Source organism: Olea europaea, chromosome 10 (assembly GCF_002742605.1).
Source record: "Olea europaea var. sylvestris chromosome 10, O_europaea_v1, whole genome shotgun sequence".
NCBI classification, from domain to species: domain Eukaryota; kingdom Viridiplantae; phylum Streptophyta; class Magnoliopsida; order Lamiales; family Oleaceae; genus Olea; species Olea europaea.
The window spans coordinates 5,395,748-5,414,997 of NC_036246.1; the positions used below are offsets into that span (position 1 = coordinate 5,395,748).

Genomic DNA, 19,250 nt, shown 5'->3' on the forward strand with positions numbered 1-19,250 from the left:
GAGCTTGAAGAGGTGGTATATATGAGTCAACCAGAGGGATTTATAGATAAGTCAAAACCCAGTCATGTATGCAAGCTTGAAAAAGCACTCTATGGATTGAAGCAGGCACCTAGAGCCTGGTATGACAAGTTGAAAACAACACTGTTAAGCTGGAAGTTCAAGCAATCAATAGCAGATACATCACTGTTTTACTTCAAGAAGGAAAGCCAAATAATTTTTGCACTTATCTATGTTGACGATATTGTTGTGACAGGAAATGATGCTGAGCTATTACAGGGATTCATAAATGAATTGAACAAAAAATTTGCTCTGAAAGATATGGGACAAGTTCATACCTTTCTTGGAGTTGAAGTAGTGTGGCATGATTCAGGACTTCACCTTACACAAACAAGATACATTGCTGAGCTGCTTAAGAAGTTTGAGTTGCAAAATCTGAAGCCTTGTCCTACTCCTATTCTTGCCGGCAAAACCATGTCAAAGGCTGATGGCGAAGTGTTGAAGAATCCCTCAATTTACAGGAGTGCAGTAGGAGGATTGCAATACCTCACACACACCAGGCCTGACATTACTTTTGCTGTAAATAAACTGAGCCAATTTCTGCAATCACCAACTTCTACACATTGGCAGGCAGTAAAGAGGGTGTTGAGATACCTTAAAGGAACAATGAATCAAGGGCTATGGATACAAAGAAGTGACAGATTAAACCTGACTGGATACTCAGATGCAGATTGGGCCTCCTGTCCAGATGACAGGAGATCAACAGCAGGCTATTGCATTTATTTAGGAGACAACCTGGTAGCCTGGTCATCAAAGAAACAGCATGTAGTTTCCAGATCGAGTACAGAGTCAGAGTATAGAGCTCTTGCATCAGCAGCTTCAGAAATTGCTTAGATTCAATCGCTATTCAAAGAACTTGAACTACCACAAGTGACAACTCCAGTTTTATGGTGTGACAACATGGGTGCAGGAGCCTTAGCAGCAAATCCGGTATACCGTGCCAGAACGAAGCACATTGAATTGGACATTCATTTTATTAAAGACAAGGTTCTTGGAAAGGAGCTAGAAGTGAAATATGTGCCTTCTTCTGATCAAATTGCAGACTTATAGACCAAAGGCCTCACTCACTCAAGATTTCTGTTCTTGAAAGACAAGCTAGGAGTTACTTCAGTACCGTCCAGCTTGAAGGGGGTGTCAAGAATTGATCTATACATCAGCCTCCAGCTCGGTTGACAACAAATCACAGTATCAGCACTTGTTCATCCTTGTTGTCTCATCTTCCATTTCACCAGAATACTACCACTCTGATTTCTGTTATCAATATATTCCTAACATATTCCATAATTTAAGGAACTAACTTACAGCTGTATAAATCTAGAATATTCTTTTGTACACTCCCTTGTATTATATATTTACTGATGCTGAAGCAATGAAAGATAAGGTAAATTACCTTTCAACATCTTTTTGAATATCCAACTGTCGCCAACAGTCTCACCGTCGCCCGACCCATAATAACTCGGCACCATCAAGATGTGAGTTTGTAAAACTGCAAATTTTTTTTCAAAAAAATGTTTTTTGTAAAACGAAAAATTTTCCCAGAATACAGTCGCCTTGCTATTAATATATCTTCATCCCAATGATTTCTTGTTCCACATTGCACATTTCCGCACATTTCCCAGAATTCCATGTGCATTGTTGGGTTATTTTGTATTGTGGGTTTCCCTTCAACTTCAAATTAAAGATTTCCTTTGGTATTTCTTGCAATAAAGGTGTAATTTTTGAGGGAATTTAGATGAACAATATGAAAAGACATTTTAGTTTTGGCAATGGGATTTTAAGAGATCTGGGATTTAGAGTTTTCGCTTATTGAGGCAATTTTGATATCTCCATTTCATCTCAAGTAGAGGTAAACTTTCAACAATTTGAATGTATAACATTTTTCTGGGTTTTATTCTTTCAATGTACAATTTCAAACTACTTATTTATTGACCTAAACTATAAGAAGAAGAATCATTTAATAACTTATTTAAATTTCACATTTTTTCAAACTTCTCGTTATATGAAAATTTAGTTACCATTATTTTGTTGCTCATTCAAAATAACCAACGAAATAAGACGACTGAACCAAAGAAAGAAGAAGGCCAACGTAAATTGATTTTACCTATGCACACGTCTTCGTCAGGGATTGAACGTCGTCGACAGACCTTAACGTCGTTGGAGAGTAACGTCGTCGGAGAGTGAATAGTTGTAATAGACGATTTTCATGAGCTCCGGGACGTATTTGTTTTGTAAAAGTTGGACTTTGCTTATGGTAATCAGGGGGTGGGAAAATAGAAAAAATAGTGGTCCACACTTGCTGACTTCCCTTCAAAATTAAGCGGGCTGACAATTGCCACTTGGAAAATTTCAAATCCCTGTTTTTTAGTCTGGATTTCAGCCGGTCTAAAGAGCTTAATTCATTTTAAAATGTAGCAGATTTTTTTATTCAACGAAATTTAGACGTAAACCATGGATTTAAAGGGTGAAAATGGTTGTGGTGAAAGAAAGAGTTGCTGCTTCAATTTGAAGGTCCATTGGAAAATTTATGCAGATTTGCCATTTCATGGGCATGGTACACAAGGACCTTAAGTCGAAGAATTTCTTGTTGTCAGACGAGGTTCAAGCTTTTGCACATGAAGGGAGGCTGAATATGTGGATGCGAAGAATGGGGAAGAGAATTGAAGTATCTAAATATATGGATGTGAAGAATGGGGGAGAATGGGATAAGGGTAGGTGTGGGTGTGTTGAAGAAGATGAAAGATTTCGCGTGGGGTTGGGGATTGGAAATTTTATTTTTTTATTTTTCCTTTTTGGGTTTTAGTTTAATTATTTCATTTATTAATTTGTAATTGACGAAAATGCCTTGTTTAAATTGGTCAAAATATCCTCTCTTTTTTTCATTTTTGGGTCAATTAACGGTCAAATTGATGGAATCCCTCCATTTGGACCCCTAGTGCTAATTTTTCAAAGGTTTGAGATTATGGTTGGCATAAAATGAAAGTTAGAGTAAAATCTGCAAAAAATTCAAAAGTTCGAGACGCTACTGCAATATTTCCTAAAGCTTTCTACGTCTTTCCAATGGATTTTTTGGACGAATATCAAATATGAGATGTACTATTTAATGGACAAATGTAGGGGGATTGGGCTGATCCCATTTAAATTATTATTATTATTATTATTATTTTTGTGTTACGTGTAATTTTTTTTTTTTCCTTTTACATGTTAGCAAAGCTTGAAAAAAAAAAATTTATTCTGATCCTGAATAATGGATGTTGAAGATAAAAGCTTGACAAAAAGTTAAGAATATAGTACTGCAATAAGTAATACTTAAAAAATTTGAAAGTAATTAAAACGTGGTGTAATAATAAAAATGTTTTTGTGAATATAATAGAGGTAACGTTATTTCCGTCCACAATTTTTAAATATCCATCCACTTTTAGAAAATTGTGTTACGTGTAATTTTTTTTTTTTCCTTTTACATGTTAGCAAAGCTTGAAAAAAAAAATTTATTCTGATCCTGAATAATGGATGTTGAAGATAAAAGCTTGACAAAAAGTTAAGAATATAGTACTGCAATAAGTAATACTTAAAAATTTTGAAAGTAATTAAAACGTGGTGTAATAATAAAAATGTTTTTGTGAATATAATAGAGGTAACGTTATTTCCGTCCACAATTTTTAAATATCCATCCACTTTTAGAAAAAAATTATATTACATTTATAATCTTAGGTAAACTTAATTAAGTAGATAAGAATAATATTAAATAAATTCAATCACTTTAAATTCATCTATTAATATTTCGAAATAATTGCAGTTGGGTCCCAAACCTTTCTTTTTTTTTTTTTGCACAATTAAGATAACTTTTTTCATAATAAATAGAAATGATCATACGAAATGCATAAACTCGACTATGCCCACATTCTAAAGGAAATTTAAACGATTCTGGTCAAATCAATTACTTTCTACATCATTCGATATTGCATTAGTTTTTTATTTTTATTTTGAATCATGTTCAGACATTTTGGTATTTGTTGTTTCATGGTAGTTCTTATTATTATTATTATTTTTTTTTTTTGATATCCAGGTATCCCAACTTACACCAGACTAAATCCTGGACCTCCAAGACTCATGCCCCTAGAACCTTGAAGGGGGTAAATCGCGGATTATGCCTCAATTGGATCACAGGTTCTCCCCATTGACTGTACATTTCTGCGCACAAGAGACCCTCCTCCACAGTGATTGCTCCATACCAAATATTTGGCTGCAGGTTCCCACCAGGAATTGAACTCTCCACCCTGCTGCTGGAAGCAAGCCAATGTTGATTGATCCACCAGTTGAGCTGTGTCCCGGGGGGGCATAGTTCTTATTATTCTGTCCAGACGGATGGGTCAATAGCTAGAGTAAATCTTTATCAATATTTTATAACACAAATATGAATAAATTTAGTAGGACCCAAATTTAACACCAAAAGAGTTGCTGTTACTCTTTGACTCCTAGTAATTTAACCTTTTAACTAGGAGCCTTTTTTTATTTCTGAGAAATTTAATCTTAAAACTCTCTTCGTAAACTTTACAATTTGTAATTGCGTTCATCACTGATCTCGCGATTAGTAAAAAGTTTGATGAAATGTTGATGTGGCCACATACGTGGCACTATGTCTCAGCTGATTTGGCATCAACTTATGTATCCATGTGAGATCGCGATGAATGAGATTACCGATTGCAAAATTTAGTGATGAATTGGGTAGAAATGACAAAAATACTCATCAAACCCGATACTCGTGGGCTCTGCCCTTGAACGGGATGGCGTTTACCCACTTAATCAAGTAAGCAGCTAGGGTACGGATAAAGGTCGCCCCGCCTTGCCTCGCCCAGTTAATTTTTTTTTTTTTCAAGAATTCAATACTTTAAGCTTGGTTTGATTCCATTCTTTTTAAAATACATTTTTCTATCTCTTTTTTTCAACCAGACATTCTTTAATAAAATAACATAACATGTGAATTTAAAACTTTTTCCTTACTTTTTAAGTACACATTTTCCATCAATCTACTATATTAGAAAATAATGGAGCTCAAATATGCCCTAAATAGAATTTTTTTATTAATTATAATAGAATATGACAACTAAGATCATCTAAGAAATATGATAAATAATAAAAACATCTATTTACCAAATATGTTCAAATAATTTAACTTTTAAAAATAAATTAATTAATTAAAAAATTTAGCACGTGTTTGGTTAGGATTTTAAGCTAATTAAAATCAATTTTTTATTGTTATTTCACTATTCCAACCGTCATTTTTGAATTTTTCTCTCATGGATAGGACTCATTTTTACTTCTATCGATCAAAAAATCAATTCTCAAAATCCTCACCAAACACCCTCTTAATAACTATATTATTGTCTCACTTGAATGGAGACATTAAAATTACATATCAAGAATTATATAAAAAAAATTAAATAGGTACGTAGACGCTGCAACCGTTCCCTCGCCTTAAACGGGTAACCCCCGCCCAGCCCCAAATCCCGCCCCGTTGCCATCCTTAGAGTGGGGTGATTTTTTATGTTCAGTGACCTCATGAAGCCTTTTGCAAAATTAAGTGACAATTTAGATTATTGTTCACACTTCTCTAATAAAATAATATTATACGTAAATCCAATTTTTTTTAAAAAAAATTTAACTATACATTTTCTAAAAAATTACTATTCAAAAATATATTTTTCCCTTCTCTCTACAAAAAATAATATGTAAATAAAAAGGTCTTGAAAAAATTAACAGCTGGCAAAAGAGAAAGACATGAGTAAATATTAATCATTTTCAACGGCATATTCTTCAAGAAATCACTATTCCAAAACTCATTTTTCAAGATTTTTTTTCCTTTATAGAGAGGAGGGAAAAAATGTATTTTGGAATAGTAATTTTTAGATAATATATGATTTAAAAACAAAGAAAATTTTTGGATTTATGTGTAATATTATTTTATTAGAGAATGTATGGATAATAACCCAAACGGTCATTGATCTTTGCAAAAGACTTTCACGAGATTACTGAACTTTAAATATTACCTCATTTATTGCTAAACTTTACAATTTTTAATCCCGTTCATCACTGACCTAATATGGTTGCATATGTGGATGCCAAATTGGTTGAGACATAGTGTCATGTATACGGCATGTCAGTATTCTATCAAATTTTTGACTGACTGTGAGGTCAATGATAAACGTGATTACTAATTGCAAATTATAAATGATGAATGGAGTGATTTTTTAAAATTAAGTAATCATGTGAAAATCTTTTACAAAGTTCAGTGATTATTTGGTTTATTATCTCGCATTCTGGTGTAAGAAAGTTTCTAATGCATGTAAATTTGTTCAATTTTGAATATTACTTCAATCTTTCCGTACATTAAGCAAATTTTCAATAGCACTGTTGAAATAAATAGAATCTTGAAAGCCCTCTTTTGATCCGGAGAAGAAGGAAAATTAAGACCCATTTGATACCCATTATTTTTCATTAAAATGAAAAATATGACCGTTATCCATCACATCAAGCCACCACATTTGACTTTTTATTTCTTGTGTGGGCCTCATAACGACTATATTTTTCATTTTCATTTTCACAATAATGTGGTTCAAACGGGGACTAAGTGTTTCTATTATTTCAAGGACAGAAATAGACTTAGCAGCACGCACAAAATTTGACAACTTTGATTGGAAGATATCACAAAGAAAAATTGATTATAGGACCTGATTCTTGAAGATGAAGAAAACAAAAAGTAGTATTTCTTTTCCAATTGAGTACCATTAACCATTAATTTTTTGAATTTGAATTTTGATACGAGACGTACTCGATTATGGAAACTGGGTTTTCAATCTAAATTTTCTTGATTGCAAAAGGAGGCAGGGAAGAAATAAAAAAAAATTAAAGAAATGAATATATTACTTTTTAATGGGGATCTTCAAGTGATTAAAATAAGGTTGAAATATTGCGGACAAATTTAGTAATTTTTTAATTATAATAGGGATAAAAAAGTGTGATGAATATATAAAACTAATGCAAATATATAGTGTTAAAATGAATAAATTCATTGAGGTTAATATTGTAATAAATGTGGATGAATATACTACTTTTTATAAAATTTAAAATTTTAATTGGATAAATTCCGTTTGTCCCCATTTGGGTAAATGAAAATAGGTAGAATAGTATTTTTTTTTTTTTTTGAAAAATGAGTTATTGAAAAAGAAGGAAAGGTTCTCGATTTACATGAAATATATTTTATGGAAGATTGTTTGATTGAAAATAAGAGAAAAAAATGAAATGTAAAGAAAATGAAATTAATGGGTGCCAAACAAGAACTTAGGGTGTGTTTGATTACATTTATTTTCCATGGAAAATATCAGTTTTCCATCCAAATTTTCACTTTGAGTGTTTGATTGCTATTTTTTTCCATGGAAAACATTTTCCAACTTTTGAAAATATGCCTAATTTTCCTTGTTTTTAAGGAAAATATTTTTCTTGGGTAGAGGTGATTTTTATTTTTCACAAAAGATGGAAAATATTTTCTTTTCTAGGTAATATTTTCCATGTCAATTAAACACACCCTTAGAGTGATATAGATATATAAAAATTGTAGATGAAAATAGCTGCCGCCTATAATGGAACATTGAACTCTAAAAATATTGTCCCTGCATATTGAAAATATTTCCACTAGACCACTATGCGTTATCCTCATCTAAATCCAATCAAAAATCTTCTCCCATTTTTGCTTATCTCCGACTCTCTTCAATGGAAACCATTCTCTCTCCTCACTCTTTCTGTCCACTTTTCAAGGCTCCTCCTTTTTCCTCTCACTCTCTCCAACCCAAATCAAGTTCTTGGCTCAATCCAATTTGCTGCACCCTCAAAAAACAACAATCTGTTAAACAATCTTTTACTGCACCCACAAGTTGGTTTTCTCGAGTGCATCAGGGATTAGCTGCCCTTGCCATTTCTTTGGCCCTAAACTTTTGCCCAATACTGCCTAATGAATCTGCAGTGGCGTCTGAATTTGATGTTTTAAATGATGGTCCACCAAAGGAGACATACGTCGTTGATGATGCAGGTGTGCTCAGTCGCGTAACAAAGTCTGATTTGAAGAGATTGTTGTCGGATTTGGAGTCAAGAAAAGGCTACCACATTAACTTTGTCACTGTCCGCAAGCTCACTGTAAGCATTTCTATTTGTTTTGCTGCACGTTTTATTGTTGTCAGGATTAAAATCCCCTGTTGAAATGAATTAGGTTCTGTAAATGTGTGTACTGTAATAAAGTTATAGCTCATTGGTTTTAGTCCTTAGATTTAAGAATGTCTATGGAGGAAACACATATATCTATTTAAATTTAATCTTCAACGAGCTCTCACTTGCAGTCTAGACTTTATTTTGGTAGATTATGATAATTTTGCATAATTGGAGGCGGCCTGTGTATCTAAAAGCATAAATTGTTAGAAAGGGGGCACGATTGTTCTTGAAATGTAGTTTTCAACACTGACTTGTTCATGTCCTTTACCAAAGAGCAAAGCCGATGCATTTGAGTATGCTGACCAAGTTCTGGAACGTTGGTATCCTACTCTAGAAGAAGGCACCAACAAGGGCATAGTTGTTCTTGTTACCAGCCAAAAGGAAGGTGCAGTTACAGGTGGCCCTGATTTCGTCAAGGCTGTTGGCGATAACATTCTTGATGCTACTGTATCGGAAAATCTTCCAGGTATCACGTCTTTTTCACTTCTATCCAAATTGTGATGAATGTGTTAAACGTTATCGATTGGAGTAGATAGTTGAGTATATATGTGCACACTTCTCGTAGACATGTTTACGCTTGATGAAAATTGAAAATTCCCCGAATCCTTATTGTAGCTGGATGAAATTAGCTGTATTAGGAGGATTTCAAGAAGGATGTCAAAAGGCAGCTTTGTAAATTCTTCAACTACTGTAAAAGTGCTCAGAGAGTTTTCTCCTCTTTTTGTAGATAAATGATGAAGTTCAACAAATTTGGGGAGGTTACATTAACACTGAATATTGTTTTTAACGGAGCATAAACAGATATTTTAAGTATGAGAAATAGTTGAATATCATCAAAGGCAGAGATCAAACTTTACCTTTTGTAGCTTACATTGGACTGTTAAGTTGCTTTTTCCATATTTTGTGTCATGCATTCAAGAATTGTTTAATTTTGAGCGCATCTCCATACTCATGGATCCTTGTGGATGAAAGTTTCCTAGGTGGATGATATCGGCTCACTCATTTAAGCAAATGATGTTGAAATACTACATAATCATTAGCATTTTAGGAGTCTATCCTCAATGACATTGCTGATTGTCTTTTGTAGTCCTAGCCACGGAAGAAAAGTACAATGAAGCACTATTTAGTGCTGCCAACCGGCTTGTGGCTGCCATTGACGGGCTTCCTGATCCTGGTGGCCCCCAATTTAAGGACAACAAAAGAGAATCTAACTTCAAAACCAGGGAGGAGACAGAAGAGAAACGAGGTCAGTTCACACTTGTAGTTGGAGGTTTGTTAGTGATTGCTTTTGTTGTTCCTATGGCACAATACTATGCTTATGTCTCAAAGAAATGAGATTATTACATCTTTTTCTTATCCAGAATTTTTTATTTCACTTCGAGTTGAGTGAATGTGTAAAATGATCACCATATGTTCATATTGAATACTTGATTTTTATAACCTTAAATCAGTAAAATATAACATCAATTATAACTTCTTTCTTTTTTTCCTCCTCATTTTTTCGTTTCATGCAAGATCCTTTTAGCTTTCTTTCCTGTCAGTAGCCTTTGATAGCTCTTATCATTGAGAATTTTCAGTGGACATCAGAAGTCATAATCCAGGAACCTAAATCGAATAAGAATTGTAGGAACATGATAAAATAAAAGTACCATGAACTAAGATATCCCTATTTATGTATTTTTTGAAACCTTGTTGATAGGTAATTGAAAGCATTTTTATATTGAAAAATTGTATTTTCACTCTCGAAGCCGTTAACCAACTCATTCTAGCTGACGAGCGGCTCGCACGAGGTTTTTGTTGTTTGGCTCGACTTGCACCAAGTGGCTCGTCCAGCTCTCTGGTTCTTTGTTGGACAAGCACATCTTAACAGAACAGTAATTCTCATACCAGCTTCAAAGTTTCTGGTGGGATTACTGTTCTGAGCCTGGAGTTCTTGACAGGTTGATAAACCTTGAAAAGTGTTGTTTGCACTTGAGAAGTATTTCCATGCTGGATGACAAAAGATGTATTCGCCTTATAGTATTGACCATGATGTACCGGGTGGATACATAGTTATCCTTGAATTAAGGACCTTAATTAGTGTTGTTGACTTGGAAAATGGACCTGACATGTGGCCAGTAGAAAATAGCTTCACATAGGCTCCTCTCTGCTCACTTTTAACTCACCATTAGCCACTTGTAGCTTTTTTCGATGTTGGGTGAGGTCGCTAATACTCTGACAATCAAGTCAGCAAAGTGATAAACGAAAACGGGTAATTCCGATAGTGGGAACTATCGAAATTTGGATATCACAATGAAATGGGGAAGAAGACATGGGTATAGGTATCGGAAGAGGTGAAGGAAGGGCAGTTAAATGTGAAGCATGTGTCGTCATTTGCCTATCGAAGTATTCCTTCCTAGAGGTCAATCTCACTTCAGAGGTAAGCAAGCATTTAATGCTTCTTGACAAAGTAAATTCGACTTGACACTTTGACGTCTGAATGGGTGTCCCATCGATCAGTCATAAGGATTTTATTTTGGATAAATTTTTGTATAAAAGATCTCTTGGCATGTTGGGATGAAGCGCCGTGACTTTGCACCCTCGTCACTTCTTCGGTTCACTTGAATTGAATGGAATCACTTCGGCACTTCGGAGTTTATGTGATTTTGATCAGTTCTCCTTCTCCTTCTCCTTCTCCTCCGAGGTTTGGGGTCTCATTGTAGTAACATATCGGGTGATGTAGAGTGTAGGGCTTGACATCTGCCATGTGACTCATGATCTGAAGCCTCGTTGGGAGAGGCGTAACGAGTGTTTTATTATTTATTTTCTATGTGATACGGTTAATTGAACAAATTAAATTGGTTAAGCAATAAATTATATAGCATATATTTCTTTCTTATTTCTGTACAGTTTTATTCAAACCAGGGTATCAATCATACACAAACAAATAAGTTTTCGCTTAGAACTTACAAAGTACAGATGAAACTTATAAAAAATTAAAAACCTCAAACTTATGTCCACAAATTGCAATACTTATTATTCACTGCAGACGATTTTGCATGCTTTATTCCACCTATACAATTAGTTAACGAAAAATCAAACTTTTTTCCCATTATTTTCTTAAAAATATAATTAAGAAAACCTCAATCAAAATTCAAGCCATCATCATTTGCTGAAATTCATGATAATCAAGTTCGCCATTACCATCCATATCATAAACTTGAATCATGGCTACACACTCATCATATGATTTTGAGTCCCCTAATCGACTCAAAACCCTCTGCAAACTTCTGGGCGTGATCCGACCCGACCCTTTCTCCAATTCAAATATTTCGAAGGCCCTTCTCAAATCCTCCTCTTCACTTTCTTTCTGCATTAGTTTCATAAAATCTTGAAAATCCAGAAAATTATCCTTATCTGTATCAAGATTGTTGATCACTATTTCAGCATCCTCGTGTGACATATACTCTCCCACAGATCCAAAATAGGATCTTAGTTCACATGCAGAAATTTTCCCATCATTATCACCGTCAAAACGACGAAAAACTTCCTTGAACTCCTCCTCCCTGGAGTTGATACAACTCGAGTTTCTTCGTGGTGTCATAATTGGTGATTTCCGAGTCCCGGGAGAGTTTAATGATTTTGATTTGGGCTTTAGTAAGCTCAATGTAAGCTTCTTCGGAGAAAAACTACGAAAAGATTTGCAAATTTTAATGGGTTCCATTTTTTGTGACGTAAAGATGAGTTTCTGACCCTTGATATATAGGGGTCAGGGTCGAGTATTGTGTAAAAAGATTTGCAGGAAAAAGGATAGAGGAAATTGTAGCGCAGGTATAGTCAGTCTTGGAAAGTTGGGGCAATGGAATTGCCATGAAATTGCTAGGTAGATCTTTAATTAATAGGTTAAACTTTCGAATGCAGGAAACTGCATGGAAATTTCTTGGGGCCCCAAATAATTGACTTAATGCTGACCTTTCTCTAGTCTCGCGTAGGCACTCCGCAAACCCATTATGGGAATTGAAATAAAAGTGAATGAAAGATATGATTAAAAAGTTTTGAAATTCATAAAATATTTTATTAAAATTAATTATTGATTTTAATTTCGATTAGTTAAAAAATTTTAATTCGTACCAACATGGGCAAAATGTCTTATTAAGGGCCCGTTTGGTGGGGATTTTGAGAATTAATTTTTTGACCGTTAGGAAAAAAGTGGGGTCCACATGTGAGAGAAGATGTCAAAAATTACGACTTGAATAGTAAAATAACGGTCAAAAAATCAATTTTTTGGGGCAAAAAATCCCTACCAAACGGGGCCTAAGTCACTATCGGGCTCTAATTTTTTAAAATTTAGGTTCCATTTGATTCTCATTCTTTGGCCATAAAAATGAAAAATACGACTGTTATTCATCACATCAAGTCATTATATTTGACTTTTTATCTTTTATGTGGGCTCCGTAACGGCTATATTTTTCATTCTCATTCTTACAAAAAATAATTACCAAACTTGCTCATTCAACTCATTTTTAATTATATATATTTTATAGGATTCATATTTTTATCAATTTTCGAATCACAAATTTCATCTACTTTTATCGAATAAAAATTTCAATTTTAGCGAACCAAACAGATGTTAAAAGCCTGAACGAGTTAGCCGGGCTCGCCACTCTAGTGTGGTGACTTATGGCACAATTCAAACCTATTTTACACCTCTACAAAGTGGTAAGGGTTCGAGAAAAAGTGGATCCGGGAGGTATGGCAATGTAGGATTATCGAGTATTTTGTTTGGAAGAAATGAAGAAATTTTTTCAAGTGTAAATTAAATCTCATAATATACTTTTAAGATGTTTAAATTGTTTAATTGAGTCAGACACATTGGTACTTTGTAAATGTGTGCAAGCATATAAATACCCCGATTGGCCCTCATTAATTTTTATTCAATTTCTCTCTTATTTTCAATCACACAATCTTTCATAAAATAATGTTACACATAAATCGAAATATTTTCCTTCTTTTTCAACCACCCATTTTTTTTAAAAAAAAATGCTAATCCGCCCATTTTTATTTTCAAAAAATGGGAGCTAAACAGTGCAAGATATGGGTTGCAAACTTGCAATTGAGTCCACATGCAAAAACCAAAAAGTTACCTAACAAAATTAGGTTTATACCAATTTTATTAGTGGCTTTGGACGGTCAAAGATCATTGAGCATTTGCCTGATTCGAAACGCATTAAATATGGTATACAACGCGCAAAGTATGAATAATCATAACGTTTCAGTTAGGGATGAATATGATTTAGTTTAGACAATTTATGAAAAAATTTCAAATCAAATCAAGTGGTTTGAAATTTTTCCAAATCAAACCAAACTCCAATTTTTAAGTGCTTGTTAGGTAGGAAATTTGACAATTGATTTTTTGACCATTAGAGATAAATTGGATCCTACATGTGAGAGAATAATTTAAAAACAAAGAATAATTTAAAAATGACGGCTGAAATAGTGAAATAACGGTCAAAAAATTAATTTTAATTGACTTAAGTCTGTACCAAACAAGCACTAAATCAAACCAATCCAAATTACTTTTTCTGGTTTAATTCGGTTTAACAACAAAAAAATTTGCATACATCAAATAAGTTAAATCATAAGTATTAGTCTAAAATTTCATATTAAAACATAAATAAAGTTCTATAATTCTGATCATTATAATGTAACAATGTGATAAAAATATTATAACATCTTAGTCGATACTAATTAGTGCAACATCTGCAATTGTAAATCATGATTTATTATCCCCATAAAAATAAAAGTATAATACATGAATTCATTAATTATAGTTAAATGATATCAAAATAAAAGAATATGAATCGAAAGATCATATACGATATAATTCTATAACTTCTTGTGAATCATCAAATTATCTATCTTATCCAAATATTGATGAATCACCATAGGCTCCTCATTACTATACATCCAATTTTTATGGAAAATCGTCGCCTCAATATGCACTCAACGAACTCATAAAAGGAATCAAGAATCCGATCACTAATAGAAAATGCATAATTAAAAAATAATTGTGCATATTTAAATAGTTAAAATATTTTTAGCATTTTGGAAGACAGTTATGTATTTATTTGTATTTAATTTTTACCAAAGTATTATGTCCAAAAGCTCATTAGTCAAATCTTTAAAATGACCATTTAAGTAATCCACCAAATTATTCAAACAATTAACAGTGAAATCTAGAAACTAAGTTAAAATGTAAATAATTAATTAATTGATTTGACTAGAAAATTGAATGCAAAAATAAAACAAAAAAATATTGTTAATTAAAAATTCAAGGTAACCTACACAAATTAGAACCCCAAAAAAAAAAATAATAAATTGAAATATAGCAAATAATTAACAAATATAAGAAAAATTGCATAAACTGACTTGATAAGATAGCCAAAATTTGAGAAAATTATTAGTAGAAGAAAAAGAAATGTGTGAATTTGAAGTAAAATCTATATTTAATTACCTACTCAATTTAATGGAAGATCGATGAATATAATTCAATAATGATTGTTCAACACTTCACTCAATTTGAGGGTTTTGCATTTACAATTGTGACGATTGCTGGGCATAATTTAATTAATTAATTTGGATAAATAATTATCTATTTAGATATCGAGTTTAATTGAATTATGTTTACTATAAATGTAACTTTTTAGTTGGGATGTGTTCAATTTTAGCATTTGTTTGTCAATCATTCTCTCATATTCTATTACATTATTTTTTCTACAGTACTCATTTTTAATCATACATCGTTCATTAAAATAATATTACACATAAATAAAAAAAAATTCCTTCTTTTTTAACAACACATTTAAACATCAATCACTATTCAATACTACAAGTTTTGAAATTAAAGGGCCACAAACAGGGCCTTAATTAGATTGGATAAAATCTAAATTAATTTATTTTCAATTTTTTTTAAACGACTCACAGATTGAATCGGTTTGCAAATATTGAAATCTAAACCAAACTAATTATTTGACTTGGTTCAAAATCAAAACATTGATGGATCCATGTGGATCCAAATCAAAGATTTCAAAAAAGCAATTCGATTTGATTTAATAATTTGATGATTTTGTTGTTTCGTCCTGGTTTCAATTATCTTTGCCTATTATTTGTAATATTTATTTTCGTGTGTTTTAATGGGTCTTATTTTGAATTGTATAAATAAAAAGGTGCTTTGCGCGGGTAGTCGCTAACAATTAAAAAGGGATCAGATGATTGTGTAAGGAACAAACCTCTTGAGATAAAGTCTCAAAAAGGGGTGTTTTATTGGCGATAACTTTACAATTGGAATTTAAATAGAATGCCTCCAAGGGGCGCAAGCACACGAGTACTGAAAAGAAATGTTTAAATATATACTAAGAAATTGAAATTACATATTCTCTGTTTGAGAGTATTTAATTCGGGATCCTTTGCTCTATGTCTTTTCTTCCTTTTATATTCCCTTGATGATCTCTTCGTGATCAACCGCTTAGAAACTACTTAATTGCTTTATAACTGCCCACTTTCTTCATGGTGGCCAACGTATCGTAGAACTGCCGTCTCTAACTGCTGCCACTACTCTTTGTCGTTCAACCGTCTTTAACCGAACTCCTTGAATCGTGGAACGTGATAAGATTACTCAATAACTGTTTCGATAATTGCACTTTTGGATAATCATAACATCTTATGTTTGCTAAGATCCTGGGCGATTCGAAGGTTTGGACGAGAACAGGGTCATAACTCTGAGCTACTGCAATGCACTTCATTCGCTCAAATCTTGGGCGTCTAGCAAGTTTGAGCGATAGTGTTACCGTGTTCGTAGACTTCCACTGCATTCATTAATAACCCTATTTGGGCCTTTATCTTGAATTGCCCAGTTGGGTTTCATTCTTTGGGCTATTCGATTTGGGCTGCACTTTTAGCGTGTCAACAATTACCCCCTCAATATGGCAGAATTAATACCAATTATTAATTTTTGCCATATTTACTTTGTGTTTCCTAGTAACATTTGAAATTCCCAAAAATTTCAATCATTATTTCATTCCATAGCCTGAAAAAGTGCGACGCTACAAACCCTTATAAACTCCAAAGACACGTCATTTCGTTGTACCATTAACTCACGTATCATTATTCCGCGCTTCTTTCTCGCAATATTACTGTTCATCTTCTTGCTTCTCTGCTACGTTTTTCAAGCAAACTTCAACAAAACTTTATTTCGTTCCCTATGGCTTCTTCACAAACCTAATCTGGTGACTGTTTCAGTTTCGAAGATTTTCAAAAAATCCTCACTCGGGCATACATAACTTCGAACTTCCTTGCACCAGCCAATGCCGAACTCGATAAGTTCTATCTAGGTCCTTCATTCAACAATGACGAGGCCGTCGAACAAGTGGCGGTGGGCCAGCTGTTCCCTTGTACTCAAGGCCCTCCGTTTCTGAACTCTTTGCCGCTGAGGCCGCTTCGCGAAAGAGGTGTTCACATTTGGCTTAAATTTGATGTTATTTTTCGTAGATGGCATGCTCGCCTTGTGGGCCATGGTCCTACCAAGGCAAATTTTGATAGTGTTAGAATTTCTGATTTGTTAGAAATCTCTCCTCAACCCTCAATTTTTGATCCAACACTTTTTCCTATTTCTTTAAGTTTTTGGTCCTCTGAGTATAATACTTTTGTTTTCCCTCTTGGTCCCATGTCCATTACCTTATGGGATGTTGGGGCCCTAGTAAATTTGCCAACTTTGGGCGATACCATTTTTCCTGGTATTTTAATTTCTGGCGTCGCCCCAAAATTTGACAAAAAACTCACTGAGTCCTATTCAAGCCTGCAAAGCTGTTATAATCACTCGAGCGCTGAGCCTTCCCATGCTGAGCGTGTAGCCTTTCTTCAGATTTGGTTTTGTAAATATATTCTATGTGTGCCAAGTATGAAGCCTTCTATGAGCTATTTACCCATAGCGCACGAATTGGCACGTGGTAGGCCTCTAAATTTGTATTCTTTCTTTTTGGCTGCCCTCTATAGAGACATGACTTCTCTTCAATTCCAATTGAAGAATGGTGCATCTCCCACTGGCAGTGGGCCTCTTTGGTTCACTCAAATGTGGTTGAGAGCCTATTTTCCATCACTTGGTGCTCTATCCTTGTCCCTTCATTCTGCTAGCTGCTATGGGCTAGCTATTGACCCACTGAGCCCTGTAAATATGTCCAGAAGGGACATCTTTTCATTCTTTTATACTTTGAATTCGATTCCTTCTTTCTTTCCTTTTCTTCCCCCTTTAACTCTAGATTATGTGCAACCCCATCCACGCTGGACAGTGCGAGCACCTCTCTGCTCGTTTGGGTCCAGTTTTTAACCGGGAGGGAGTTATTCCATGATATTTTGACTGGAACTAATGCAAAAGCTAGGGTTGAAATATATGCTCCCCAAATTTTTGCTCGTCAACTTAGTTTTGGCCAAACATGGCCTGTTCCCCCTTGTTATTCAAGAAATTTGATAGATCGTTTCCACACCATTAATAAGGCAGAGGCAAAAGCTATAGATGCTCGCAATATTCTTTTTACGATTAACTTTTCATTAGCCCCCTTCAATCCTAGCCGTGCCATCCATCCCCTTTTTGAACGACTCTGGCCATCAATGAAGCGCAGATTGTTTGCAATTGATGCCAATCGTGCTTTCCATTCACTGGATCAGCCAAACATTTCTTCCACTTCTCCTGTTTTGGTCACCCTGTGTATATTAGGAGTCCTTCCTCCCCTGCTCGTGCTAAACAGTCTGTTCGTCCATCTACTTCTCTTCCTTCCAAGCCCACTGCAGCTAAAAGTGCCCCAAGCCGCAAACGATCAGACTCAGCATCTCCCATTTTGGAGAAGGATGATGATGATACTCCTCTCATTGTCAGGAGAAAGGTAATTAAATTAGTTTACTCACAAGCATACCTTTCTATATTTGAAACTTTTCTATGTGCTGATTGTTTATTTGGATTTCTTAGAAAAGTTCAGCCTCTCCTTTGAAGGCTTTGGCAGCTCCTGCTCCATCATCCTCTGCTGAGACTGCTTCATCCAAACCAGCTGATGAAGGGACTACGCTTAAAGAGAAACCTTGAGTCCTGGAATCCTCATCACAACCAATGGATGAGTCACCTTCTTCCCAGGGAGTCAACCCCCCAAACGTCGAACCAAAAGATAATAAATTTTTTGATGTTTTAACTTTACTTGTGCTATTGGTTTTTGATTTGTTGCTTTTTGAGTTCTACAGATGCTCCCATGGGTTTTCCCGTTGTGGCAAAGTCTTCTCGCCCAGACAAGGAGAAGTCCTCATAAGTGGTGGAGCCACATGTGGTAGATTTGGCTGGGGATATGCCGCCTCCCAAGATTGTTGATGAGGTAATATTTGCTTCACTTTTACTTCCACTTTGTTTATTGTAGTGAAAATCGTCAATGATAGCAATTTTCTTTGCAGGATGCTGATAAGATTGTGCGTTTCATCCAGAACTTGTTCACTTCCTGGGGGCAAGTCAAAACGTCTCGCCCTGCTTCAACCGGTCATCCTTCTGCTTCTTCAGAGGAAGATATGAAGTTCCTCAAACAGTCGATATTTGAGTATGTGTCCTTTATGGATATGGACATCGGTCAGGTTGGTGCTGCCAAACATAAGGATAAGCTTGAGCATTTGAGTGCGAAGTTGGCGCAAGCACTGACATTTCCGTCGCTCAATCTTTCTGCTGATTTTAAAACGACGTTGAAAGTTGTCCATTCCGAGATTCTCTCCTTGCTGGCCAAAAATGTTGATCTCAAGGCCAAGAGTACTCAATATCTTCGTGCTGTATCTGAAAGAGAGTCTTTGTTTCTGGAGATCAACAAAGCTGAGGACGAATTGAAAGAAATCTCTTCCGAAGTTATGATTGAAGACTCTTTGATGACCAGTTTGGC

The 19,250-nt window shown here is 34.5% G+C and overlaps 2 protein-coding genes across 2 annotated transcripts; one reads left to right on the forward strand and one right to left on the reverse strand.

Annotated features, from left to right (window-relative positions):
- The first annotated feature begins 7,740 nt into the window (after positions 1–7,740).
- On the forward strand, positions 7,741–9,790 carry LOC111400981 (UPF0603 protein At1g54780, chloroplastic). Its single transcript, XM_023028487.1, has 3 exons — positions 7,741–8,241; positions 8,587–8,779; positions 9,401–9,790. Exons 1-3 carry the CDS (start codon positions 7,822–7,824, stop codon positions 9,646–9,648), a joined length of 861 nt encoding a protein of 286 aa, XP_022884255.1. The 5' UTR covers positions 7,741–7,821; the 3' UTR covers positions 9,649–9,790.
- Positions 9,791–11,154: 1,364 nt separating this feature from the next.
- On the reverse strand, positions 11,155–12,174 carry LOC111400983 (probable calcium-binding protein CML41). Its single transcript, XM_023028488.1, has one exon. The coding sequence runs from the start codon at positions 12,014–12,016 to the stop codon at positions 11,447–11,449; it is 570 nt and encodes a 189-aa protein (XP_022884256.1). The 5' UTR covers positions 12,017–12,174; the 3' UTR covers positions 11,155–11,446.
- Positions 12,175–19,250: the final 7,076 nt, after the last annotated feature.